The sequence below is a fragment of the Calonectris borealis genome, chromosome 15 (genome assembly GCF_964195595.1).
Source record: "Calonectris borealis chromosome 15, bCalBor7.hap1.2, whole genome shotgun sequence".
NCBI classification, from domain to species: Eukaryota; Metazoa; Chordata; class Aves; order Procellariiformes; family Procellariidae; genus Calonectris; species Calonectris borealis.
In genome coordinates this window covers 18,987,578-19,014,316 of record NC_134326.1, presented here as the reverse complement: position 1 = coordinate 19,014,316, position 26,739 = coordinate 18,987,578, and the positions used below count along the sequence as shown (strand labels likewise).

Sequence of the window (26,739 nt, the reverse complement as noted above, 5' to 3'; positions counted from 1 at the left end):
GCCCATCAGAGATTCACAGTGTTCCTAGAGGCAAAGCTATAGATTTTTTTCTTTTGCTTAGGTTAATCATTGATTTGAATCGGAATATGCTGGAAAAATTAATGATTTTTTTCAGCTGCAAAAATTAATGATTTCTGTTTAAGGGAATAAAATGTGATTTTAAGGGCATTATCACTGCCCCACAGACAGGTGCAGCGGGGAAAAAGAAAGCTGGACAAATAATGCGAAAAATAAAAATGACCGAAGACTTCGGTTTGCCAAGGTTTTAACTCGGTCTCGCAGGCTGGAATAAACAAAGGCCCCGAGAGCCTTACCTGATCCATGCCCCAACAGAAAAGTAGCCTTTCTATCTGCATTTCCAAGGGTAAGGCTTGCCATAATATTACGGATTAGAAAAACTGAAAGCTTGATTACCCAATAACTTGCACCAAAGCCAGTGGTTAGTGGAAAATGGGTATAAAATCTATTAGCTCACAGTATTAGCAGTTTATACCCACTTTACATCTCCACTGCTGTGACAGAATCGATAGTCCGTGACCTGGGACACGGCGATGGATGGAGGCACAAGAGTGTCTTCCTCGGGGAATATTTTATTGGAGTTAAATCTGGGCAAGCTAGATTTGGGGATGCCCTCCCAACCGTTACCTAGTGAAGTCAAACCTGATTGACCATGTGGGCGTTTTCAGCATCCCGTTTCATATTAGTTTATGTGTCAGTCTGAATTAAGCCATTAGGGCCTGCAGATCTATTTACACATTATTTCAAATTGGCCTCATTTTCTGCAAGCATAGTAATGTAAAACCATTAGCATCACTAGCTCTGCTGCTTTGTTTTTTACACTGCTTTAAATGCCCAGACAATAAATGATTTGGTTTTAAATTGGACCAAAATGATGACATTGAATAGTATTTCACAGTTGGCACAGTTGTCCAGTTAAACATAAAAATGAAAACAGCTTCCTGGCATTTCAGAACAACCTTATAACAAAGCTTTAGGTTCACTTCAAAAAATGTTCCATTTATAAAAATCACTGAACTAAGCAAAACTGGCACAAGAGTATGTAAACAGAAAAGCTACAATACTTCTCAGCTTTAGGTATTTTTATTTTATTAATCGATACTACCTTCAAGTATTTTGCACTTTGCTCGATTTCATTACTGTGGCTGGACATTGTCCTAATCGCGTGGATCGGCCACAGGCATTTACACGCACACCAACAATCTCTGGTGACTGAAGCTATTGAATTTACCACCACTTACACCAGACTTGCGTCTCAATCTGATACCTTCGGGAATAATCAGTGTCCCATTGCCGTCAGTGAACACTAAATCCATTTCTGTGGGCCAGTCCTGGAAGATGCCAAGTTCCCTCAGCTCCCCGTAAATTAGTTCTCTTCCAAAATAAACGCTCCTGCCCTTTGAAACTCAGGCTTATCTATGCATCAGCTTTCATTTGTGCATCTTGCTGCCTCCGAACCCAGCGAAACCTCCGCGCTGCAAAGCCCGAGGGCTCACTGCAGCGAGCTGCTGTATTGACATTTCCTACTGCAAATTATTGGAGTCACAGCCCTGCAAATACTTGAACACGTGAGTTCAGTGGGATTTCTCACATCACGTGTCCAAGTTTCTTTACAACAGTGGTCTGGAAATCTCAGAAAGTTCAAGGATTAAGAAAATAAGACTGCAATATTTTCAGCACCAACGATAAGACCAGCAAGGGGTATAAGGTAACAAACTGTGCATCCCGTGTGGACATCACTACTTTATAGAATTGCCTGTTTACTACAAAAAATAGATTCTTTGTATTTGTTACGTACAAGCCATATAAAATCCTTAATGTGTTGTGCTAAAGCAATTCTGCTTCCTGTATTGCTTCTAAACACAAGTTTACCCATTGCATGAAACATATTATACGTGTACTTGGACAGTGCTATGCTTTTTTAAAAATATGTATAACGGAAACCGAGATATACTTTAGTATCAAGGAAATTAACCATTCTTGTAAAAACGTATATGTTCTCATATGTACGCACTTTATATGCAGAAAGATTTCAAATAAATGAGGATGACCTTGTGTGGGCATCCTTAGAAGTGGACCTTGTAATCTTTCTGAAGCACCCGTTGCAACCGTACAGGGCTCGTTTGCTTTCCTCATTCTTTGAAAGCAGTTAATTGATTTACAGGAGCCTCAGAAGCACTTTGAGCCTTACAGAGCCAGGGAGCCAGTGCTGGAAAGAGGATTTAATGCCCCCCAGTGCTGTAAGCTCAGACCTGCTCCCATTTCCATGGATTTGGCCCTCTGAGTAAGAGAAATTTCACCTCTTATCTGCAGGAGCACATTCCAGCCCGTGCGGGGACACAGCTTAACCCACACGCTCCGCACACGGCAACATTTTCTAAATCAGGGTATTCACCTCCGTCACTTTCAAAAAGCCTGAAAAATCAGCAACCACGTTCCCATGAGTCAGCATAGCACCTTTGGGGTTTCCTGAAAGGAAACAAAGAGTGATTTTAAAAGATGAGCCAGTAGGTAATTTCCAAAAGCTTAACAAAAACCAAAACAGGTAATAGTTTAAAATATTAAGTTCTCTTTTTGAATTTTAAAACTTATGTAATTTTTGCAGTCATTCTGTGCAGTAACATGCACCAAAAACACATTGCAATCCTCAAAATTTAATGAAATGACACGTGTATAACATGAATATTGCTATCGGAGACTCTGAACAACAGTTTCTACCAGAAATAGCGCAACTGCAATTTATGAGAGTACTCAGATGGAGCTGCTTGGTGAGCACGGCCATCAGACCTGGCTGCCTGTTCCCAGCCTCTCCAGGTGGGATTTATTTCATACAGATTTTGATTAAGAATGATCTTGAACACCAGCCAACCCCATTTAAAAGGCTGTTAAGCTCTTACTTAGCCAGAGCACTGGATGACCTGAACAATGCAGAAAACAGGTAATACATGGTAAAAATTAGGCTACAAGACGACCCTCTGAGACTGCAATCAAGGGAAGTCATTAATATTGTCAGCAGCAGAGCAGAAGTGTCCTGGAGACAGGGACAGGGAGCTGGCAAAGCCTCAGCGCATCACCCCAGTGCCTGGCACCGCGCCTGCAGCGTTTCACCGCCCGCCCGCGCCGGAGCTCCACGCCGTCGGTATTTGTTTTTTCACCCTCTTTTCTCTTCTGAGCTGAGAATCCCCCTTCGCACCATAATACATCTTTTGCATTTCGTATCTCTTCGTACGCCAAAATGCAGGGTTTGTTAAACAGCAAATGCACAAGCTGAAACCTCCGGGCATACAAAGCATCCGAAACGCTCTGCCCGCGGCGCTGGCACGCGGGACTCTGCATGTCCTCCTGCCACAGCACTGTCCCTTCCCATCACCCTCAAAGGGTTTATTTCCAAAAAGAAGGTGTAGCTCAGCTCGAATAAAGATTACAGAGCCAGCCTCTCTCTCCAGCGTGTTTTTAAGCAGATTGTTTTAATTCGATCACACCACTGCAGCGTAGCTCCTGCTACGCCGTGCGGAAGCAGATCGGAGGAGCTTTACCTGCAGGTGCCCTGCGTGGCCCCGGCACGGCGGGCACAGGGATGCCCCCAGGAGCTTTCCAACGCTGTTACAGTTAATGATGAATGCAACAGCCTCAAAAAATTCTAAATTAGCCACAATTTCATTCTGGCTTCCTCAGATTAAGAAGGAGGAATGGTGTTTTGTGAATCAGTTTCAGCACAGGAAAATATGCTTAATCCTCCCAGTTTCAGAGCAGTTTGCAGGCTGCGTCGCTGGCAGCCCTTCGGTGTGGACATGCACCCCCGTGGCACAGCCCGGCTCAGGCCCTGCCCCAGCAGCCGCGGTGCCGAGCCCTGTGCCCTGCCACCTTCACTGACACCGCTTCTACCCAGCCTCTCAAATACCTAAATAAAAGCCCAAACAAAAGTAGTAATTATTGCACACATTTATTGCACCAAAGCAGGACATTTTAACACAAGGTATTTTACTGAAAATCCGTATTTGGCGTTCCAAGTGCCTTTGAGTAATTCAGTCCCAAATACCTTCAGATGAACACAGTGTACAGGAGCTATTTTGGTCTCGCTTACATTCGTCCCCCTCCGAAGCTCAGAGGTGCAGCTAGGGCAGACGTCTTTGCCAACCACAACTGCTCCTGTCCTAACGTGCTGTACAGACAGGCTTGCAGGCACCAGCTCAGCCAGGCAGGTTTTGTTTCGAGGCGCTTATTTTCACAGCCGGGTGCACACGTGGATCCAGACCTCAAGAAAATTCCGTGAACCCATGTCAGTTGTAAATACGTGCCAACGACCCAGAAATTGCTCGTGTTATTTTAGTTGTGTCTAGCCAAATATGCGTGCTCAGCCCCTGCGCTTCTACAAGTAGCCGTACTCCCGCAGCGTTGCACAAGTTTCTCCGCGTCGGCAGCCCCGCAGGTCACACGCCGGTGGAAAGGACGTGCTCAGTACTGGTTTGGAAATTCAAAACTGCACCCCCTGGCTATACCAGCAGCAGATCTGGCTCCTGCACCTTGACACAGCTCTTCAGACTTTTTTGGAAGATTACTCAGATGCTTTGAGACCTCAGACTCACTTACTTACTCCACCTCTGACTTTTTTTTTTAATGCAAATTCAGTACCTCTGCTCAAATCACCATGACATGCCTGGAAGCGGTGTGAACGTCCTGCCTCCTTCCCCCACGTCCTGCCCGCAGCAGGTTCAGCGTCCCGGACAGGCTGCGGTGTTAACGGTGTCAAAGCAGAGCAGCAGCGTTAGAGCCAGGACAACCTTCTTCAGGAGAAATCCAGAACAAACCATGCTGCCACAGGGGAGCTGGAGCTTTTTGGGCTGGGAGATACCTGTAAATTTTGACCTTCTTTAGTTCTTCTGGTTTAAGAGGTAACCCAGAAAACAGGTGCCCCTTGCTACGAGCCCTTTCCCAGAATTACCACTTCAAGAGAAAAAGGTTAGCAGTGATAACTGCTTTTCTGTTTAAAAAAAAATCAGTGCCAGATATGTAACACTGCTCTCACGTTTGAAATTCCTCGTAACAGGACACCTTGTGAGTGTCCTGTTACAGAAATGGGTGCAGCGATGCCGGTCAGTTAATAGCCCGGGTATGGCCATTTCTCCTTATCTCAGTGCCAAGCTGGTTTGAAAGTTCTCATAAGCAACAGAAGAACCTTTTCCATGTCGCTAAATGGGTCTTTCAAGTAGCAGCTCCAGCACTAACTCGGTGGTGTGATCCGTCAGCATTTTGGGATATAAGCGCTTTCCTCACCCCGGGAGCCTCCGGGAGTCAGGGCTGCGCACATGCAGGCTGTGAGAAACCGCTGGGAAGTAATTTTTATCCAACTGATTACAGGTGGATCCTTGAGGAAATGACAGTTTGCTTCTCTGGAGTAGCCAGCATGAAAAATGGTATCCTGATGGTTTGGGGACATCTGCGTGCCTTTGGCCCGTTTATGAGTGCTGATGATTTCTTGATGCAAAATAAAAGTTGGTCTTGTGATCAGCAATCTCAGTCTCTCCCTTCAGCCCGTGGAGGCATTTAGACATCTGATCCTGTCAAAGAAAAACACACATTAAAGTCCACTTCTGTTTTTTTTTTTTTTTTTATAAACAGCTAAAATTGTTTCCAATTCTACAATTTCCAGGTTACAAACTCTATAGCGAAAATTCGTTTCACACCATACAAAAATATTTGGAGCCCTTCAGAATTGAAAAAGGCTTGAGAACATAGCCATTGGAAGAAAATTCTAAATCTGGTCATTAAAAATATCCTGACATGGGCTATACACAAGCCAGGCCTTTTACATGAAACCATAACGTTGAAAACAGACCAGAGTGTTGATGCAACCCCTGGAAAAGCCAGAAAGTGATGTGCGAGGTCCTGCGGCAGCAGAGGATGGGCTGGTGGTTCACAAAGCACTGCTCTATGAGAGTTTAGTTTGCAGATAACCCGCAGAATTTAAAATGTCTGGTTTGGGTGGGAGAAAGCAAATGAGCTCCCTGGTTGTCCTATTTCTGTAACTTCAGACATGTTCCTAAAAAAAGCAGAAAGTCAGAAACTGGCCTATGACTGCATTTGCAAATAAAAAAAGAAAATCAAAAAACCCTTCTCTATTCAGAATTTCTTATTTAGAAATAAAAATATCAACAAAAATGTGAAAAAATAATTGCTCTGCACTTTAAAACCTGCACAAACAAATTGTGCTGCACCATATCGATAGGCATGGCTCCTTTGGTTTCCTACAATTCCCATTTGTGCCCGGCCACTTTGCACTGGCTCAGCTGGTGCTCACAGCGTACACGGCTGTGACGTCCGTATCCTGCACTGGGTTCAATCTTTTCCTTTTAGGAATTCCCACTGCTGAAACAGAGCAGAGTCACAGGCTCCTTTCACACCGTGCACTGCCTTGGGTACTCTGAAGTGCACAGATCTCAAAACTAAGAATGATGCACAAAGGTAAAAAAAACTAAAGCCTTTTAATACATTCTGAGTTTGTACTTGGAGTTGATAAAGCAGTTGCCTACCTGATCTGCAGTACAAGTCTTCTCCAGGAGGTGGAAGATGAAGATATCCCTTCTTGCTCAGCCTACTCTGCAGGCTTTGCACTCTGCAGGCTGAGCAGCGCAAGCAACTCCCTTCTCGGAGGGCTTGGTGTCAAGCGGCATCTTCTGCTTGCCTAAATGAGTGGAGACCAAATCGAGGATGCTTTGGGGTAGGACCAAGCATTAGGCAATCCTGAGAGCACAGGTGAACCTGGAAGAGCTGCTCCAGCAGTCCCTGGAGCATGGTCCTTCCCTGCAGGTAAGTGTAAAAGCAGTTTCCCAAGCAATCATGCCTTGTGCATCTGCGCTGTCGGCCTGAATAGCTTTTTGGTAGATGTTACGGAGGTTGAGTTCTCAGGAGTAGGAAATTCCAGCAAGCTGTATGAAAACCAGGGTCTGGAGAGAGGAGAAAGCTCTGTGTCTACTAAGAACAGGCAGGAGAATGATGCTGCTCCTCTCCAAGAAGAAGGCACGTGAGTACCGGCAGCGTGGGCTGCCCAGGCTCGTCCCAGCACGTGGTGCCCCAGGGCCAACCCCAGGACGTGGGCAACACACAAGCAAGCTGGGGCACGCTGCAGAGGAGACAGAGGTGCTGAGGACGTTGGGGGGGCTGGGGACATTGGTGTGCTTAGGATACAGAGAATGGAAAGCTGTGGACCTGCATTTCTTTTTTTTTTTTTCTTTTTTTTTTTTTTAAAAAACATTTGCATGTTTAAATACTAATCAATCAAGCGCTTCACAACTACACTGCAAAATGGGAAGCAGAAACATGGGCAGATTTCCAGACAACTGGAAAATCGTACTGCCAAAATGTATGTCAGGGAATTCAAGTGAAAAATAAATATATCATTATTTTTAATTTGCAATCTACAGAAATGTATACACATATATATTCTTAAATATTCAAAATGCATAGAAATATCATTGCCATATCAGTATAACAGCAAGTTTGCACATATTGGTGGTATTACTAATTAATTTTATAATCTCTTCTAACATTTTGAGATTAAAATGCCTCTTCTTTTACCTGTAGTGCCACTAGTGAAACAGACAATTGATAGATCTTCTGGTCGAGGAGGCTAGAAATACACAAGGAGAATAAGAAAATCACATCAATCAAAGGCAGAAGGGTCAATAATAGACTGTTGTCATTGTATAAACTTAAAGATCAAATCAATTATATTTCAGCTCTGCCATAAAAAGCTTTCATTCCCCTTGGCAAATATAAAAGACCATCATAAAACTCTCTTTATCAGGTTTCTTCAGCTGATGCAGACTCTATTCCTCCCTTATGTTTTGTTCCAGCTGCATTAAGGGCATGCTTTAGTGTAAGACGACTTTGATGGAATATTTGTCTTGCAGTTAGTATTTTCAAAGACACCATCTATACCCGTAGGTGTGTGGGAAAACTTGAGGTAATTTACTGATTTCCAGATAAATTCTGGAAACGTGTGGTTATCCACAAGAGGGGACAACTTTCTGAAGCTGTTGATCGCTCTCATTTCCAGTAGCATCTCTGTATTCTCAGCACCACTGCATGTGTGTGCTATTTTGGGTCACGAATGAATAAATAAGCGGCCTGAAAATCAGAGGCTGCTTTTGAAAGTTTTGCACAAGGATGAGCAGCCGGTGAAAGATATCAATGCAGTTTTCCAAAAATATCCCAGAGAAATACTGCCAAGTAGTGTTTCTGAGCTACAGAAACCCCACCGGCAAGCCAAGGGTGCATACACATTCCCCCGGTGCCGCCTGGGTAAGGTAGCAGAATTGGTCTGGCGTAACAATGGCATTTAATTACTGTCCCGTTAACATGTTCAGCAAGGATGAACTATCTCAGATAAGTGTCCCAGGCAGAGGGTATGAAGCAAATACTGCAGGTCTGCAGTGGATGGTATCGACTGGCCCCGGGCTCCTGCACTGCCTCCCACGTGGAGAGGGTCACGGGGCACTGCCCCCGAACACACGCTCGCTTCCTTCTGCCCAGAGCAAACCCTTCCTTCTTTTGTCAGTGAAATAAATGTAACACAATCAGCTGCAACTGTAAGAGGGAAAAGCAGCATGCCAACACTCACCACAGGCACATGTCGACTCTCAAGGCCACAGTCCTGAAAGAGATTAAAGTAACAAAAATTATTTCCACTTTAATTCCTGTGGTGTAACCCACTTGCTAATGATCTGCAAACCACTAAGGGAGAGTGTGAGCTAGAGCAGAAAAATTTGTGGCTAACCCTTAGGTCATCTTTTCTATCCCAAGTTTCTTGCATCAACTGCAATGTCATCCTTGGATTTCAAGTAGTGCTTGGGTGGATTGAGCTGGATCCAGGCTGCTTCATGAAAGTGTAAGGCTGTAGGCTCACATGTAGGAGCACAGTGTCTCCAACAGCAACCCTCCTTTCCAGGCTTAGCAGCTATATCTTATTTGAGCAGGAAGGATTGAAATGTTGGCTCCTACCAACAAGGAATAACACTTAAGAGGCAACTGCACTGAGCCATGCATCAATATTAACAGCCACAAGCTGCTCTTTTGTGCTCTCCAGACACTGAACCTGCCACGCAGTTCACAAGTCCCTGCATATTTTACTGTCTTTTTACAGAAACTACAAAATATAGTAAAAAGAGAGGGAGAGCAAACTTACCTCCACTTCCTGCATGGTCTGGATGCGAACCCCACAGCGACTCCCTCTCTCCATCAGCTCTTTCTCAAACGGGTCCATCAGGATGATGGAGTTCAGACCTGGTGTTTCTCTCCTCTCCACGTGGTCAAGGAGTATTCTGGCTTTTTCAGGTTTGTCACAAATGACTGTGGAAATGTCAGCTGGAAGAAAAGCAGCCAAACAAGGTGGCCCTGGAGTAATTCCCACTGTCAGAGCAGCCCCATCCACAGCTGTGCAGGACCGGGCAGGTGGGAAATGCAGCAGAGGCAGCCCTGACCCAACAGGGGGACACACACAGCTCCCCAGAAACCTCTCTAAGTGACTTCAAGACACTCAATGAGTAAAACCACCCATCTTTTGGAAAGCAGAAGAAAATGAACCATTCTGAGCAACAAAACTGCTGAGAAAATTACATTAATTTTGGTTTTACCTGTGTTGACGATGTAACGAATGGCTCCAGGACCTAAGGTGTCATAGAGGGGAACCACCACCATGGAGTAGGTGTAGCAAGCCAGCTCAGAAATGATCCACTGCAGGAGGACATCAAAGCATGAAGGTGAGAAGCAGATTTAACACACTTGAGAACAAGCTTCAAGCATAAAGCAAGCTCACAAGTCAGGAACATTATTAATACAGCGTGAAGTTGAACTTAAAATCTCACCTCTGGACGGTTTTGAGCAAAGACCCCAATGAACTGCTTCGTGGATGCCTTGCAGCCCTGCTGAAGAAGCCCTGAACCCAAAGCTTCTGCTCTTTCAGCCACCTGGAATTTGGAGAGAAAAAAAATACATAAAAGAGAGAAATATAAGCCATACCAAACTAAGCAAAGACTTAGCTTTTAGAGGGAGGCTCTCAAATTATTGTATTTGCTATCAATTTTTTACGTTATCACAAGCCATTAGTAGCTGACTAGCAGCTGACCTCCGGTTGGCAATGCCCCACGGCTTTGAGCGTGTCAGTGCCGCTGGCAGGAGCAGGCTAACGGCGTTGAACCGGTCCCTAAAAGCCAACACGCCTGTAACAAAGCTGAGATGTGCCCGGCTGGGGAAACACGGCGCGTTCACAACCTCCTGGTCTAGCGCGTGCGTGTTACCGACGGGCGCCTCGAGACCCTTCTTCTGCCGGGCAGGGTGAGAGGCTGGGGGAGAGGACTCTCATTTCCAGCTCACCTCCTTGTAGGACAGCCACTGGTAGGGCTGCTTGGGCTTCCGGAACCCCAGGCAGGGGCCGTTTCCTGGAAGACACAAGCGGAGATGAGAAGTTACGGGGGCAGTGCCAGGAGTTAACGCGCTGCCCAGTACCGCGCCGTGGGGATGCAGCAGAGCCCTCAAGCAGTAAATCCGTTGTTATCGGGGTCGGCTCTTGCTCCTGGGGCAGAGCTCACAGCAAGCCCGACCAAATTAAACACAGGAGTGGCGTTAATGGGAGACGGGCTGCTGGGATCTCCCAAACAGCCGCATCAATCCTCCTCCCTGAGCTGCAGAGGGGACAGCAGCAGTTTGCCCCCAAACAGCCTCATTAAAAGACACTTCTCCCACGGCAGCGCGAGCATTAGCGTCTGATGAGGGCTCTCATCCCAAACACCGGCTCCCACCGCTTTCGCTGCCTTTTGATTTAAGCACTTCAAAGTGAAAACTGCTATTTTTAGCACGGCCTACTCTGGAGGAGGGTAGGACAATACACAGCGCTACACGACAGGAGGAATATTTGAGAAGTTTAATTAATGTGCTAACTGTACTTACCTGCACAAGATCCATCCCTCCATACGCCTATTGAGTTATTTATTTACCTCTGTCCTGTGGGGTGGAATATTTGCAATTCCACTGAGGCTTTTGGTGGTATCAAAAATAATAATCTGACAATGAAATTGGTGTATCCAACAAGGCGGGACGTCGTAAGCAGTGGACACAGAAATAGTTATGATATGGCAGGGTAGAGTCATCGTGGCTTTTTGGAGTGGGAAACGATGTCTCACAAGTGTGTGAGAGCTCTTTGATGGTACCATCGATCGTGGGGTAAGGGCGATGGACTGATACACCACACACAGCTTTTCTAAGAGCTTTTGGCCGAGTCCCTTACCCTGCCCTGTTGTGCAATAAAAGGTAAGTTGGACGAGTTACTGATGAAAAGGCAGCAACAAGCAGAAATAAGTATCAGCGTTTGCAGCGGAGGAAGAGCTCTGTTGGGTTCCACAGTTCTATGCCGGGATCAGTCACGTTTAATGTATTCATAAATGTTCTGGAAATGAATAATGTACGATGAGCTTTGCCGACGCTGCAAAATTCAGGACGTTAAGCTGTCTGCCAGTGGCATCAAAAAGATCTCGTGGTACTAAGAGACTGCACAGTAAAATTCAATGGCGTTAAGGGCAAAATAATGCACGTTGCAAACGATAACCCTAATTTTAATTATAACCCCCACGCTCCAAAAGCGGTGCCCGCGCCACCACGGGCAGCACAGGCTGCAGGACCCGCCCTGCCCCTCGCTGGGCCTCCTCCTTCCTTGGCCTCCACTCCTTGGACCTCCCACTCTCTGGATCTCCCTCTCTCCTGGCCTCTGCCCCTCAAGCCTCCCACTCTCTGGGCCTCCATCTCCGGGTCTCCCTTCATTTTTTTTTCCACTCTGTTGGCCTCCAACTCTTTGGGCCCCCCATTCTCTGAGATGCCCACTTGCTGGGCCCCTCACACCAGTTGGGCCTCCCACTCTGGGGTCCTCTCAATCACTTTCTCCCTCTCACACCCCACTCTTTGGGTCGCTACACTCATTTGACCCTCCACGCTTTTGTGGATTCCCACACTTTTTGGACCTTTTCACTTCTTCAGCCACCCATACATTTTCATCCTCCCACACCCTCAATGGGCCTCCCACCCCTTTTCATCCTCCCACAATATTTTGGCCTCATACACTCTTTTGACCTCTCATATCTTTTCGGCCTCACACTCTCTGGGCCGCTACAGTCCTTGGCCCTCCTACAAGTTGGGGGACTCTATACTCCTTGGGCCTTTAAACTCTCAATGGGCCTCCCATACCTCTTTTGCCTCCCATGCCTTTATCAGCTTCCCACACCTCACTGGCTTCTAACACATTTTTTCAGCCTCTACACCTCGTTGGCCTCCCAAACCTCGTCGGCCTCTACAGCTTTTTGGCCTGAGCCACTACAACTCATCAGCTTCCTCACCTTTATCAGCCTCTACACCTCGTCAGCCTCCCAACACCTTTTTCAGCCTCTACACGTTGTCGGCCTCCTGCTCCTTTTGTCGGCCTCCCAAAACCTTTTTCATCCTCTGCACCTCATCGGCCTCCCACACCTTTTCAGCCTCCCGCTTGTTGGGCCTCAACACTCATGTGGCCTCCTACACCTTTTCGACCTCTACTCTTGTCGGGCCTTCCACACCTTTTGGGCCTCAACAGTCGTGGGTCCTCTCACTCTTCTTGGTCCTCCCACACCTTTTTGGCCTCTAAACTCTTTTGGCTTCCCACACCTAATAGTCATTTACAGTTTTTGGGCCTCCCACACTCTCTTAGGCTCTACGCTCTCTGGGCCTCTGCACTTTTTTGGCCTCCCATACTGTTTCAGCCTCCCTCTCTCCTTCAGCAATCGTAACTCCTTCAGCTTCCCACGTTCTTTTTGCTTCTGCGCTCTGTGCCTCCTACACTTTTTCAGCCTCTCCACTATTTGTGCCTCCCCCATTCTTTCAGCCTCTCACTCTCTTGACTTCTACAACTTTGTGGCTTCCCACATTCCCACACTCCTTTGGCCTTTGAGCCCAAATGGACCTCTACACCATTTGGGCCTCCCACGCTTTTATGGTCTCCTGTGCTCCTTCAGCCTCTACACTCTCTGAGCTTCCCTAAGCCTTTCAGCCTCCCACACCATTTGGGCCTCTACATCACCTGGTCCTCCACCCCTCCCCACCTCTGCTCCCAGGCCTCCTCGTCACCGTGCTCTCACCGGAGATGCTGAATCCCCTCCTGAAGACCTCGTACATGGTCCTGGCGTCGTCGTAGTAGTGCGTCAGCAGCTGCGGGCTGTCCCCGATCACCGACCGGCGCGCCCCGTCCAGGCCCTGTGCGACACGACGTGACACGATGTGACACAGCCGTCAGCACCGCCTGACGGGCGGGAGATGGGGAAACCCCGAACCATAAAGCAGCACGCTCCCCAACTGCCGGAGAGACCTCTCCGGCCGCCACCATGTTCCTGCCCCAACTCCCAAAGGGACGAGAGGTGCGATGTCCACCTCAGCACCCCAGTAAGATGGAGAACCACCTGCCCAGAGAGGAGCACTTGACCCGACTCGTTGCCACCAGGAGATGGTTGATATTTCCCAAGGAGATCTGAGGAGGAATTATAAATCTGCAATTAACGGAGTGGGGACATCCTGGGGGGAGCGGCTGCTCTGGGCTCCACAGGTCCCCAGGACTGGCACCACGTGCACCTTCTCGAGGACATCTAGACCCACACCAAGGACAGACTAAAGCAGAGGCCAGACTCCAGACCCCAGTGCGTGGGCTCAGGGGTGTTTTAGGAGTGGGCAAGGGGAGGCAGGCAGGGCGAGAGTGACCGAACCGGGACTGCGCTGTGAGCCAGAAGAAAGTCTTCTCACGGGGGAGAACTGTCTCGGAAAATGTAAATTCCTCCCACCATTTAAGAAGTTGTTGGAATTAAAGACAATAAGGTTTTACAGGGGACATCACAAAAGGCTTTAAATTCTCATCACACTTTCAGATATTAATTTAAGTGGAAACAATTTTCAGAAATATTTCTGCTCTTTAAAATGGAGCAGCGTCATTAAACTTTAAAACCTTTTGCAAGCAGGAAAATTAATAACTCCTCAGCCTCTAAGCATGGATTCGGGTCTACTTTTTCTTATTGTTACAAAGTTTGCAGCAGCACTCGGTAATGGGCATGCACAAGAAGTGCCAGCTGATTTGATCTTATCAGCTGTTGCCTTTCAGTGCTTTCTCCCATGCAACAGCAGCTCCTGCAATTTTCAGTCATGGATGGTTAAGCAAAGCTAAGACCAAAACGTTACTGAACATCTAAGAGAATAAATTAATGGGCTGTATTTTAGTTTTCCAGTTTACAGAAAACGGTGAATTAAGGAGTGAAGTGATCCCTGGCATAGCGCATTACACGACTGATTTTTGGGGAACCCTCAAAACGAACAAAAGCACCTCCTGGCATCCCCCGCGGTCATTTCCATGCACGCAAACCCCGTGTGAAACCCAGCCTCTCCGTCCGGCGTGTCCCTGGCTCACCTCGACTTCCTCCGACTGCATCCGCAGGTCGCAGGGCGGCTTCACGGCCCTGGGCCGGCTGGCAAACCAGTAGGCGACGACGGCCGCGAAGGCACCGATGCCCACCAGCGCCGTGGCCGGCAGGTTGCGGAAAAACTGGCTGAGGTCATCGAACTCGGGGAGCCGCAGGCTCCGCAGGATTTCTTGAGCCTGCATCTTCTCCACGAGCGAAACGGCAAACTCTGCAAGAGCCAGAAGGACGCGGTCAGGTCACGCCGCGGGACGGGCAGCGCGGGTCTCTGTGTGGCAGGGAAGGGGAGAACGCGCTCTCCCTTGTCAGCCATTGCAAACAGACTGCTCTGCTGACCCGCGGGGCTGCCTACCAACAACCACCCTAACTTGAGAAGAACAGCAGCTACGGAAGACATACGAGAAAGGAGGAAACGTCCCTAGAAGGGTGAGCAGGAGCAGACAGCTCACTCCTAAAGGACAATTGAGTACAGATGTACATTGGGCGATGCAGCTGCAGTTATCTGTAGCAGACAGATGCTGTGACAAGCTCTGGGATCCAGCTACGACTGTACCCTCCGGGCTGCCAGGAGCTTGCTCTGCCCTCCCTGAGCAGGACAGGGGCTGCGTGGTGGCCGCAGCCCCCGGCAGGGTCGGGCAGCTCCAGTCACAAGCCCTCGGCTCACATGGAGCAGGGCAAAGCCAGCGTGTCTCTGTGTGCAAAACGCGCTCTGAAACACCACTTTCTGCCTTTATGCCAGCTTTACATTCTCAACTTCGAGTTCCTTATGATTTACATCAGGGTAAATGATAGGTGATTCAAGCCAAGGAAAGTTTCATTCCATCACTTCAATGTTTCCTGGAAGAAACAAGAAGCGACTGCAGAGTGGGAATAAGGGAGTGCCGGGGTATCAGGCTGAGAGCACGCCACCGCGGGTCCCCACCCTGCAGCCGCGCCAGACCCGACGCCTCTGGGTGCTCCGTGGGGGAGATGGGTGGCTCCCGGGAGGGAGAAATGCCAGGGCATTCCCCAACGGGCAGTCCCCCAGGGTGCAGTCCTGGCACGAGAAGAGAAGGGCTGGAGCCTCGGCTCCTCGGACACAGTGGGGCTGCTGGGGACCCCCGGCCCCTGCTGCCAGCTCCTGCTCTGACAGCGCTGAAACTAAAAGCAAAGAGGAAACCTTTTCTCCTTGTCTGTAAGGAGGGCTGGGCATGGAGGAGACAGGCAAGGGGACAAGTTTTGTGGCACAGGATGGTAACACTCGGCCATCCCCAACTCCTTCCCTTTATACCTGCCGGCATCGCTGTGCTGTGGGCGCAGGGAGGGCGGCTCTCTGCCATATGGTCTGGCTTGTGCCGGACTCACGGAGTGGGAGCTACGCGCTGGGAAAGCAGAGGGCAAGCAGCGGAGCGGGCATCTTTCCAAACACAGCCGCTGCAGGTTGCCTCACTTTTCTCCTCTGCAGAAACAGCCACGGGAGAGAGGAGCCAGGCACCCGGCTCGCTGCTCCTGGGGTGCGAGGTGAGGCTGTCCTCAGGGGACTTGTGTTTGGGTGTTGAGTACACAAGAAGCATTTTAAATAACTCCTATTTACAGCAACGGCCCAGTATCAAGTCCCTGCCAGGGAGTCTCCAATAACTGCCAGCCCTGGGAGGGACAAGCCAAACAGATGCTGCAGAGGAGGAGATCCAGACAGTTAAGGTTTCCTGTTAAGCCCCACAGCGCTATTTTTTTACTTTACCAGCAGTCAAAATCTTAAAGAAAAAGCTTTTCTGCCGCAGGAGCCCAGGCAGCCCCTTTCCTCTCGCCCTCTGGCCTCGCTCCACCCTGCGGAGCTACCGAGTGATTAATGGAGGGGCTTCACTCCCACGGGGGGGCCAGGACTTCCCGCACAATGGCACCACTGACCTTAACACTAACCAGCTTTTTTCCTCCTGGGAACAGTGTCTGGTTACGCTGAAGGTCAGGACTACCCTCTCGCAGCCTTTTCCCATATTTGTGCCGAGCGAGCTCTGGAGGCCGGCGCGGGCCAGCCTGCAAACAGGGGGACACCCCTTGCACAAGGCTCTGGAGAAGGTTTTAAAATTTGCACGAGCAAAAAAAACCACAGCGAACAATTAACTTCACCCGTTGTCGGGCTACAACGTGGGGAGGGGGCCAGCAGGGAGCGGTGGCAGTGACACAGAGCCCACGTTGACCATCTCCCTCCGGTGGGCTCTGGCCCAGCCATCCCTTGGGCCAGATGCTGCCCCCGGTGCCAGCCCAGCATAGCGCAGCCACCTCTGCTCCCCCAAGAGTTCCCGACTGTGCAAACCCCCTGGGACCACAACCAGCCCCTCCAAGAACGGTTGCACTGATTACAGCAAATGAAACAGCATCCAGAGGATGTTACTGGGCAATACCCACCCCCGGGGTTATTTTCTCATGAGCTTTGAGCACCTTTCCAGAAATCTCCACGTCTGATAAAATATTGACTACATGGCTGCAATGATGTTAGGATGAACTGAGACGGAGTGCTGATTTCTCCCCTCAATATTTCTCCACATCAGACTATGAAAAGTAGCTTGCCAAACACACTTTTACTAGCAAGCTACAAAAAGTGGGAGAGCTCAGTGAGGGAGCTATTCATTTACTGATGAATTAGCTGTTTGTGCACAAACATTTCCGCACTTAGAACTGTCTGCTCCTAGAAACACAGCCTGTCCCACCAAAGGTACCCGCCTAATTTGCCACGGTTGCTGGTTCCATTGAAATCTTGAGAATAACTCCCTCGACATCAGCCTGTGAGCGGCGTTTTGTATCCACCTGTGCAGCCAAGCTGAAAGCTGGGATGGTGCTCGTGGGAACAGCGAAGCAGCGGCAGCGCTGCCACGGGGAGGATGCCACGGGCTTCTGCCCGGCTTCTGCGGTATCGCCTGGGGAGCACCAGGGCCTGGCCTTTACGCACATCTGTCCAGGTACAGGGCACCCATGGACATCTGGAGTTGGCAGCACCGACAACAGGATCGCAAGGGTCAGGGTTGCAATAAAAAGAATAAGTGCTGGAAGCCAGACCCTATACAATACGGGAATAAAACTATTTCTGTTACAATGCAGATAATGAAGAAAGTGTGATTACACCTTGACTAACTTTGCATCCCTCTGCCATGTGTCAGGTGTCATTTATGTCAGGACCTGGATTTTAAAAAATTTGCCCTAGAGACATCAAAAGTGCACTTTTAATCTGCCAAAAAGATACGATGCTTTAAGACAGAATTAAGAATCGCCTACAATTGCTGGGAGGTATTTGGCTTGAGCAAAGTGATGGGCACAGTGCTTCTTGGATTTGCGCGGAACACATTCCCCTTCCTGGGGTGGCGGCAGGGACACCGCGGACCATCGAGTGCCACAAGCAGGGGGCAGTTAGCAGCATCTGCCTCTGCAGCGAGGTAGAACATGCTGCAGCAGCCAAAGTTACACAAGACCTACAGGGAAACTACTTACATTGCACTCATTCCATCCGCCCCCAGAGGAAAAATCAGAACATTTATCTCAACCAAATGCTTGTGGTACATTTATTATTTCTGACCACTTGTGCCACATTCTGCTGCCTTCTGCTAAATTCCTACTTGGGACATTATTTCCCACCGACCTGGAGTTTTTGTCGTGCAGCAGATCATATCCCTGGGGCAGGTGCCTGAATCCTTCATTCATAACCACATCAGCTTGATTAAACAAATGAGTATGACTGGAAGACAGAAATTCACTTTTCCCTGCTCAAGGGAAGCTGCTGGCCCATTTCCACGGTGAACTTAAAATCCTTGCAGATGTCATGGTCGCAGGAATCTCTTAGATCCTTTGCGATTAAATATAAAAATATGTAAGTACTTCTTGTTAGTGACTCGTTTTAAGTATACTGGAGGGCATCTCAGAGGATGCCATAGTGATGGAGATGTCAGTAATGGCAAAGAATGTCAGAAAATACACTTGGAACCAGAAATCTATTTAGTTTTCTGCCCAAATGCAGTGACAAGTGTGCTGGCATCCCTGGGAGAGCTAAGTAGAAGTGCTAGCAGTAAGGAGAAGGTTCACAAACTCCTCTGCTTATGTTTTCCCACTTTCACTTAATAATCTAAGTTCAATGAAGACTAAACTATCCATTAAGAACAAGATCCTGTTCTCAAGAGTGAACTTACCCAGTCCAGGGAAGTTCCCAGCACTTTTGAATCCTCTTATTCAACCTGAGCCCTGCAACTTCAGTCACTGACCCCCGTTTCTGATCACATTTGATTTTTGCACTACAAAGCTCATCCAGCTTGGCTTTTGCAACAGTTAATCTTGATTTTTGCATCCTAAAGTGACTCCTGATGAGCCCGTACTTGATCTGCTCGGGGCAGCAAACCTGCCTTGGGAAGGCGGCCAGGAAAGGGGCCCAGGCGGGAGGAGCAGCACGGTCCAGACAGAGGAGAAACGCCCCGGCACCCTCCTACCCCAGGGGAGGCTGTTTCTCCCTCGTCTGCGGAAACAGGGCTCGGGGCTGCTGGGATCACAGCCTGCTCCGGCAAGTCAAGCTGAGCAGGTGAGCGCCTCGCAGTCACGCGCTCTCTGTGAATATATTTCTCATGTGATCAGGATAATAAATAATAATAATAATAAAAAAGAGCCAGCACGGTTGGGCTGGGTTATCCATCAGCAAGGCAGCATCACACCCCAGAGCGCACCGCGAGCAGCCGCCGCCATCACCTCGGTCTCGGGAGCAGCGGCAGGACGCCCTCCGCACCCCTTCTCCAGCAGTTTTGCCCCATTTCTGTTACCTGTAGAATCATAGAATCATTAGGGTTGGAAAAGACCTCTAAGATCATCGAGTCCAACTGTCAACCCAACCCCACCATGCCCACTACACCATGTCCCTAAGCGCCTCATCTACACGTCTTTTAAATACTTCCAGGGATGGGGACTCCACCACTTCCCTGGGCAGCCTGTTCCAAGGCCTGACCACTCTTTCAGTAAAGAAATTTCTCCTAATGTCCAATCTAAACCTCCCTTGACGCAACTTGAGGCCATTTCCTCTCGTCCTATCGCTTGTTACTTGGCAGAAGAGACCAACACCCACCTCGCTACAACCTCCTTTCAGGTAGTTGTAGAGCGCGATGAGGTCTCCCCTCAGCCTCCTCTTCTCCAGGCTAAACACCCCCAGTTCCCTCAGCCGCTCCCCATCAGACTTGTGCTCCAGGCCCTTCACCAGCTTCGTTGCCCTTCTCTGGACACGCTGGTGCGGGCTCCCCACGAGCAAGCGGCCCTGGGCACAAGCGAGCGAGTGGAGCACAGCATCCATGCACGTGGAAACCCTGACATTTCCATTTATTCCAAACGGGACTTCACATTACCACTGGATTTCTAAAGTATTGCCATGGCAGAGAAAAGAGAAACAAATATGCAAGGAGGGGACCGAAGAAAGCAGTTTTGAGAAAGGCAGAAGTGCTGGTTGGTGGCGAGGGGGGAACAGCCACGGGCGAGAGCCTGGGGCTGCCCGAGCTGGATGGCACCCCTGAGACCCCCCACGCCCAGGGCTTGGGGTGAACAGGGCTTCTGCAGCCAGCCTTTGGGTAGCTAGCAGTGGCACTGGGCTTTGAATCACCGACCAGCCTTTCTGAACAGGCAGTCACCACAGGGATAACGCTTTTTTTTTTTGTTTAGTTACAAATGGCACTATTGTGCGATTCGGTTTTGATCTTTTTCTGCTGGAAGTGATTCTGTAACTCCAGAGCAGTCAATGGAGTTTTAGTGACATAAACCAGTGTGGGAACAGCCTCAAACTACTGGTGTAAGCATAATGCAATTAAAATTTTACCCGTCCTGTGCAGCCGTGCAATCACATCCTTCCTACCATTACGTCAGCGCCCGGGCGCCTGCTTGGGAAGGAGAATTCCTTTTGAGATGCCTTTATCTTCCTGCCCACCATGCATTCACAGCGGGGTAGGGAAGAGGCGGGTGATTCATTTTATGTTGGAAACTGGGCAAAACGTCTAATTACTATCCCTATTTACATTTGACTTTGTAGCACTAAATCAAAATCAAATAAGCAGCTTTTCAGTCTGTCTGAGAGAATTAACTATTTGCAGCTGGGACCCACAGAACGCAGCCAGCGGACACCCGACGGCTCAGAGCCCGCAGACCCACAGCTTCTCTCCGTGCGAGCGGCAGCGAGAGGAATATCCCCGTCAGCCGGTGCTCGCCACAGATCCGTGTCCTTGGCTACGGCACCGGCTGCTCACTCATTTCACTGAGGAAACACAATTTACAGGATCTAAAACATCTCAATCCAGAGAGGCAGATTTAGAGGGATTTCACTCAAGGGAAACAGTATGAGCTTTTTGAACTCTTAAAGCTCTGTTTTCTCACATTCAGCTCCCCAGACTCCAGACTCCGAGATTTGTAGTTGCTTTCCTGAAACAGGGTCAGTGACAGAAGATTTGTACGAGGAAGCACCCAGCAAAGTTTGGACTGTTCTCCCTCACCTTCCTCTGCAGAAGAAAAACACGCTGGCAGTACTCTGTACACAAGGTTCAGGTGACCTTGAGATGAGGATCCAAATCATCTTGTGACTATGTCACTATGCGAGAGTCTCCAATTACAGAGGGTAACAGAGCATCAGAATTCACAGGGACACATAAAACTGGCAGGTATCAGTCGGACCGCATCACTGGAACCCATTTGCTAATTTAAAGCTATTGCAACGATGAACGTGTTTCTGAAAACATGCGCGCAGAGGCTGCTGTAACCCTGCAGGTGGAGGGCAGCTGGGGATTTTCTGTATTTCTTGCAGGGTACAATTCTTTTTTTTCTTTTTCCCCCTCCTTTTTCCAAGCTCCATGCGAGCGTGCCGTGGGACAGCAATCCTGGGAGGAGCCGCTGCCATTAAATGCGGCTCAGGTACATAGCACTGACTTTCTCCAACTTGGCCAGGGCAGCAGCTCTTGGGAGACCACAGGCTATGAATTCCTAATCACTGCTGTAATTAAAACCAGAGACGATGCCAAGCCAGCCTCTGCCATGCACCTCCGCAAATTTTGCTTGTATGGGCACGGAAGATGAGGAGTTGGATGAACCTTCAGCTCCCAGCCTAAGGCCCGTCTGGGTTGCGGTCGGGCTCAGCCGAGGGGGGGGGACAGCAGCCGTTCTGCAGCAGGCTGGTCTCACGCTTGCATAGACAGAGATGCAAAAGATTTTATGAGAACAAGTGATCTAATGATATCTCCAACCACAAAAAAGTCCGGCCTTTGTTGCGCTTCAGCCACAAATGCTGAAGTTTATTCCAAACCTGCAGATTTTTTCTCATTCGCTTTAAATAAAGAGGAGAAAATTTGGGAAGCTCAGGGCACTTGGCCACCTTTCTATTTTCAGCTAGTTTGAGATTAGGTCAACTTAGGTTTTAACAGTTTTACACTATAGTGTTGATGGAAATGGTAATGCCACCCTTTAAAGCAGGCACAAAGCCAGCTGAACAGTGTTAAATACAGAGAGGAAATGCCATACTTATCAATACTTGCTGATTATTAGAGATAGCTACTGAAAACCTTACAGAAGAGTTGCGCTGCCGTGAGACAAGAAGCCAGACAACCTGTGAGTCCTACAAACTGCTTGAGAAAGAGTAAAGGGGGTGATAAACATAAAGGGGAAAATATAAGCACCAAAAGTATCTGAAACTATGAAAGAATCAACGTGCAGAAATCCAGTAAACAGCCCCGAAACAAAGCAGAAGACAAGTGATACTCGGCTCAGATACTTTTGCAGGACTGCTATCCGCTTCCTGGCCTACGCATGTAATTGTGGTGTAAACACGCCGCCCCAACAGTGCTCCGAAATACATCGTTACCTGGCCTGCATCCCTCCGAGGGCCCGGCCACCAGCGACCCCGCAGCCCTGACCCATCTCAGGCTTACTTAGATGTGGATACAAGGACCCTCCGTACCCTGCAAGGACTAATCAGCTGTAACTACTTGGGATTCAGCAATTACTGGGATTATCAGCCAAGCTGAGGCTAATAGTATTTAAAACTTTCTTCAACTTTACCTCCTTTTGCTCCTCTAAAGGGACATGTTTCACTATAGCCCTTTTCCCCATTTAATGTCTCTTCCCCTTCAGACAGATCACGCTGAAGCAAGCTCCCACAGCTTCCATGTGATGTATCACTGCTTTGATTTTTGGGACAGTATATTTTCATCAAAACTGTGTTTTCCATTAAAAAAATGCCCCCTACCCGCCTAAACCAGACCAGATGATTAATTTTAATTTTTAAATTTTTTTTTTTTTTTAATTTAACTCTTGCAGATGCTTTATTTTACCCACTGTGAGTGAAATAATTGACTCAAGTGCAACAATATATAAACCACAATTACTGTGTTGTACTTAGATGACACAATTCTTCGCAGGGTCAAATAATAATTTTATATTTAATTTAAGAATCAAAGCAAAGGCATTAGTCCTCACTGACTATGGTTCCACTATAACTCAGTGAGTCATAATTGGGAAGAAAAAAAAAAAAAGAAAAAGGAACCATTTTAGAGATAAAATTGCTTTTTTTGGATTATTATGCCAGGACTCAGACCACATAAGAAGGTGTGAGAGGTGATGGATGCAGAACACATTTGCTCTCGAACATCTATTTGCATGGATAACGAACAAGGGAGGAAAGTCACACAACGCCTGCGAGGCTGTGGCATTTCTCCAGGGAGCGGGCACTGGAGAAACACCCAATGAGCAAGAAATGTAATAAAAGCAGGTTATAATTTTTATATTTTATTTTTACTAATGAAAAATGTCCTTCTCCCCTTCCTTTGGGAATCAGACCCATCCAATCTGTTAAACTGGCCGTTTGCCAACAAGACTATTAAAGAACGAGGTTTCAATGGTACATAAGCCTCTTTAGCTCGAATTGCTTTTGTGCCGGCGGAGCCAGCCAGGGGCTCGGTGCACCCCAAACTGGGTGTCTGGGGAGCAGGAAGCAGACGTGGGGCTGTGGCGAGGCCGTCGGGGACCGTCCCCGTGCCACTGCCTCCCCGCTCACCCCCCCAGCGCTGTCCCTCCCCGGTCAGCAAGGCAGAGTTACCTGCCATGGAAAAAGGCTTTACAGCCGGGTCAAGCCTCTTTGATCTGCTGGAGAGGAATAAGGCAAATAAAGTTCACGGCGAGGAAGCCAGCAGTGCTTTCGCGTGACCTCTGGTTACTGCATGGAGCGAGGAGAGGACAGGGACAAATGAAAGGGACCGCTTCAGCATGTGGTTGGGGCCGTGGTATAAATTTGGCCCAGTGATGTAAGCGAGACTATCTTTTAGGAGAGGCAGGCAGAAAAATGCTTGGTACAGAAAATTGTCTCAGAGACAAGGCTGCCAAAGGATTTGGTACCATTATATATACACACATAAAATTATATATCTGCATATGTGGATGTACATGCTTGTGTGTGCACATATATATATATGTAAAAATTTCCTCTTGCTCTGGGTGACTGATGATTAACACTTGTGCCACTAGCATTATTGCAGAGACATCTCACACTCCTGCTCTGCGTTCCTGAAAAAACTCCTTCTCACCAAGTACCTGGTGTGTGAACAGCACGGGCTCCTCCTCGGCGCGACCACGGCACCACGCTCTGCTGCGGCTCCCGGGGACCGAGCTGGTGGCAGATCCCAGCGCTGGGCGCAGGGTCCCGCTGACCCGCCAGCCCCCTCCAGCCCCCTCGCCACCCCAACGCCAAAGGCAAGGCGCAGACAAAGGATGGGAATCTCCAAGCAACCCAGAGGAGCCGCACTGGCCTCCGCTCCCTCCTGCTCTCCGCTGCTGAGAAATGCATTTGCAAAGAAATGCATTTGCAAGACACAGGATCTTTGCAAGCATCCACTAAAAAGGGAAAAATGCTAACAAGGAGCTCGATGTCCTGAAAGTCCAATTTTACAGAAAGAGCACAGTAATTGCACATAAACAGAGGTATTTAAAGTATCTAAAATATCTACAGCATACCAGTCCCTTGCCAAGAGAAATTATTCAATAAATAATTCAGTGGCTGTGCGGCACTTGTACATGTTTCAGAGAGCAAAATCCACCACCCGGCTGGCTGGAAATGCCCGGTGCTCGGAGCCACGCCGCCGGCTCATCCCTCTGCCTCAGGTCCACTATTGAGCCGCTGATGCCAAACCCCCATGGAAAGCTTCATCCTCTGGTCCCACACCTCCTCGCCACGCTCAGGCACACCTCACAGATGTGAACCAACCTAAAAATACCTTTTGCACCCCCAAGCAGATCAGCACAGCAGTGCTCTGAAGCCACCATGACTCATGTGTGCAGGAAAGCTGAGACTGGGATCCTGCTCCAAATCTGCCACTTGTCTGGATAACGAAGCGTTAGGAAGCCCATGCAAGTATTTTAAGTTTTCTACCAGAAGAGGAAAACTCAACGGCTCAGAGCTCTGCTGTCTCTGAAGTCTACCAATTGCCTAAGGCACGGTGATGAAAAAGCTCCTCTAACTGCTGAAATGTCCTTGAAATGTCACCCAGTGCTAGCATGATGAACCAGAGTCACAAGGTTTCATTGACCAGGCTAAAAACCTCAGCCTGTGGTTGCAGAGGATGAAGTTCAGATGGCAAAATCTACCTGGAATATTTTTCGCACCCACTGTCCTCCTCATCACATCCTTCTCGTGCCAGCTGCATGCTTGCCCAAAGCAGGCTCAGGCGACTCCTTCAAGCTACAACGTAACCCAGCCAGAAGAAAAAGCAAACCCCCAAAGCTCTGTGGTTTTCTGGCTCTTTGGTCTTTTGCCTGCAGCTCTACCGGGACCGCTCACACAGCGGTGCCAAAACCAGCTCACGGGCTGCAAAGTTCCATCTGGGGAAACCACAGCCTGATCCTTCCCTGCCCGCATCCTGCCTGCTTCCTCAGCTCGCAGGCAGCGTGGCGCATGGGAGCAACCCATGGAGGTGACTAAAGCAGGAGAGAATTTGCCCTTCAGCCTTACGGAAAGGTTTACAGGTGCCAGTGAATCCTGTGCATGTTTGCTGGGGCTCACGGTTAAGCGCCGTGCCCTGCAGGCAGCGTTAAAGTGGGGCTGTTTTCTGTCCCTGCATTGCACCTCCGTGCTGCTCTTGCCAGGGCTGAGGTTCAGTTCTGGAAGCTGCTTCCAGAGCATCTGCAAAGCTCCCCCACTTCCCAGAGGTACCCACGATCATTTGTAAACCTCAGTTCTTGTAATGAAGGGGCTCTGTTGGGGTTTTTTTTCGTGGTTTTTCTTTTTTTTTTGAGTGACATTGATGGTTGATTGTCCCATATACTATATGGTTCTTGAATGCCATGTGACAGGCAGTGAACAAACAGCTTAAATAATTGCATAAAAATAGTTATCTGGGGCAGAGTACAAAGAGAAGCACTGAATGGAGAGGGAAAAGGCAGCTGCACCCACGACAGCCGGTTTTGCAGAGCGGAAAGACGAAGGTGCTCTGCAAAGAGCTTTACAGCTTGTTGCCAGGCAAAGTTTTGACATTTGCCTTCAAATACTGACTGGATTTAAACAAACCTTAGTACTGTCTGTAGAGGCCGTGGTCCAGCTAAGAACCTCAGGAACCTGAAGTTTTCGCAGCAGTGTCAGTGCTGGTCAGTGCAGAGGCGCAGGGACCACCAGCCAGACGGGGCAGGGGAAGGAAAGGGGGGCTCAACCGCAGCGGCCAGCGGGCTGGGGAAGTTCAGCTACAGACCTTGCTAATTCCCATTTCATTGTTCCAGTTTCTTTGGGTTTTTTTTTTTTCTTTCTCTCTTTTATGAAAAGCACACCTTTCACTGCTCAGCGGAGGCTGCAATTTGTAATAGTGCCTCAGCCTCGACTGCACCGGCACCCCCAGCCCCAACCCACAGGCTAGCCAGAGCCCCGGGGATCACTTTTTGTACCCCTGCAGACTACACGCTGCCCGTCAACGCACCCAAGTGGGATGTAACCCCCTTGGCACCTCGCTGCAGGGCTCAGTTTCAGTCCCTCCCGCCTGAACACACCAGAGCCAGGCCCTCTGTGGCCATCTCAGTCTGCAAAGCCCCTAGCCCAGGGCTGGGTGGAGGAAAGGAGATTTTGGGTAAAATTTTCCACCCTCACACAGACAGGCAGGGAAGAAGCAAGCGCACAAGCACGCAGCGCCCTGGCTGTTGTGGGCTGGCTCTGCTCTGTCCCCACAGCAGGTCACTGCCAGGCAAGGACAGGCTCGTCCCTACACTGCCAGTTCCCGGCCTGGCTCAGCCCTCCGTGGCC

General features: G+C 48.9%; 1 protein-coding gene and 1 long non-coding RNA gene across 11 annotated transcripts in view; both read right to left on the bottom strand.

Moving 5' to 3' along the window:
- Nucleotides 1–26,739, bottom strand: part of ACSL6 (acyl-CoA synthetase long chain family member 6) — a 58,044-nt gene that overhangs the window by 15,523 nt on the left and 15,782 nt on the right. For 7 of the 10 annotated variants that reach the window (XM_075164543.1, XM_075164544.1, XM_075164536.1 and 4 more), the window contains exons 2-10: nt 14,483–14,703; nt 13,173–13,287; nt 10,390–10,454; nt 9,882–9,983; nt 9,651–9,750; nt 9,203–9,381; nt 8,639–8,671; nt 7,594–7,645; nt 2,414–2,487 (exon numbers count right to left, since the gene is read on the bottom strand). In XM_075164543.1, coding sequence (XP_075020644.1) covers nt 2,414–2,487; nt 7,594–7,645; nt 8,639–8,671; nt 9,203–9,381; nt 9,651–9,750; nt 9,882–9,983; nt 10,390–10,454; nt 13,173–13,287; nt 14,483–14,703 — 941 coding nt within the window. Of the gene's footprint in view, nt 1–2,413; nt 2,488–7,593; nt 7,646–8,638; nt 8,672–9,202; nt 9,382–9,650; nt 9,751–9,881; nt 9,984–10,389; nt 10,455–13,172; nt 13,288–14,482; nt 14,704–14,844; nt 14,972–26,739 lie in introns of those variants that run through there. The other 3 variants (XM_075164539.1, XM_075164538.1, XM_075164537.1) reach the window with 3 other exon arrangements.
- On the bottom strand, nt 3,945–7,587 carry LOC142088813 (uncharacterized). The gene is made up of 2 exons (XR_012676016.1): nt 6,549–7,587; nt 3,945–5,576 (listed from the first exon to the last, which is right to left on the bottom strand). It is a non-coding gene; the product is annotated as an uncharacterized LOC142088813 (long non-coding RNA).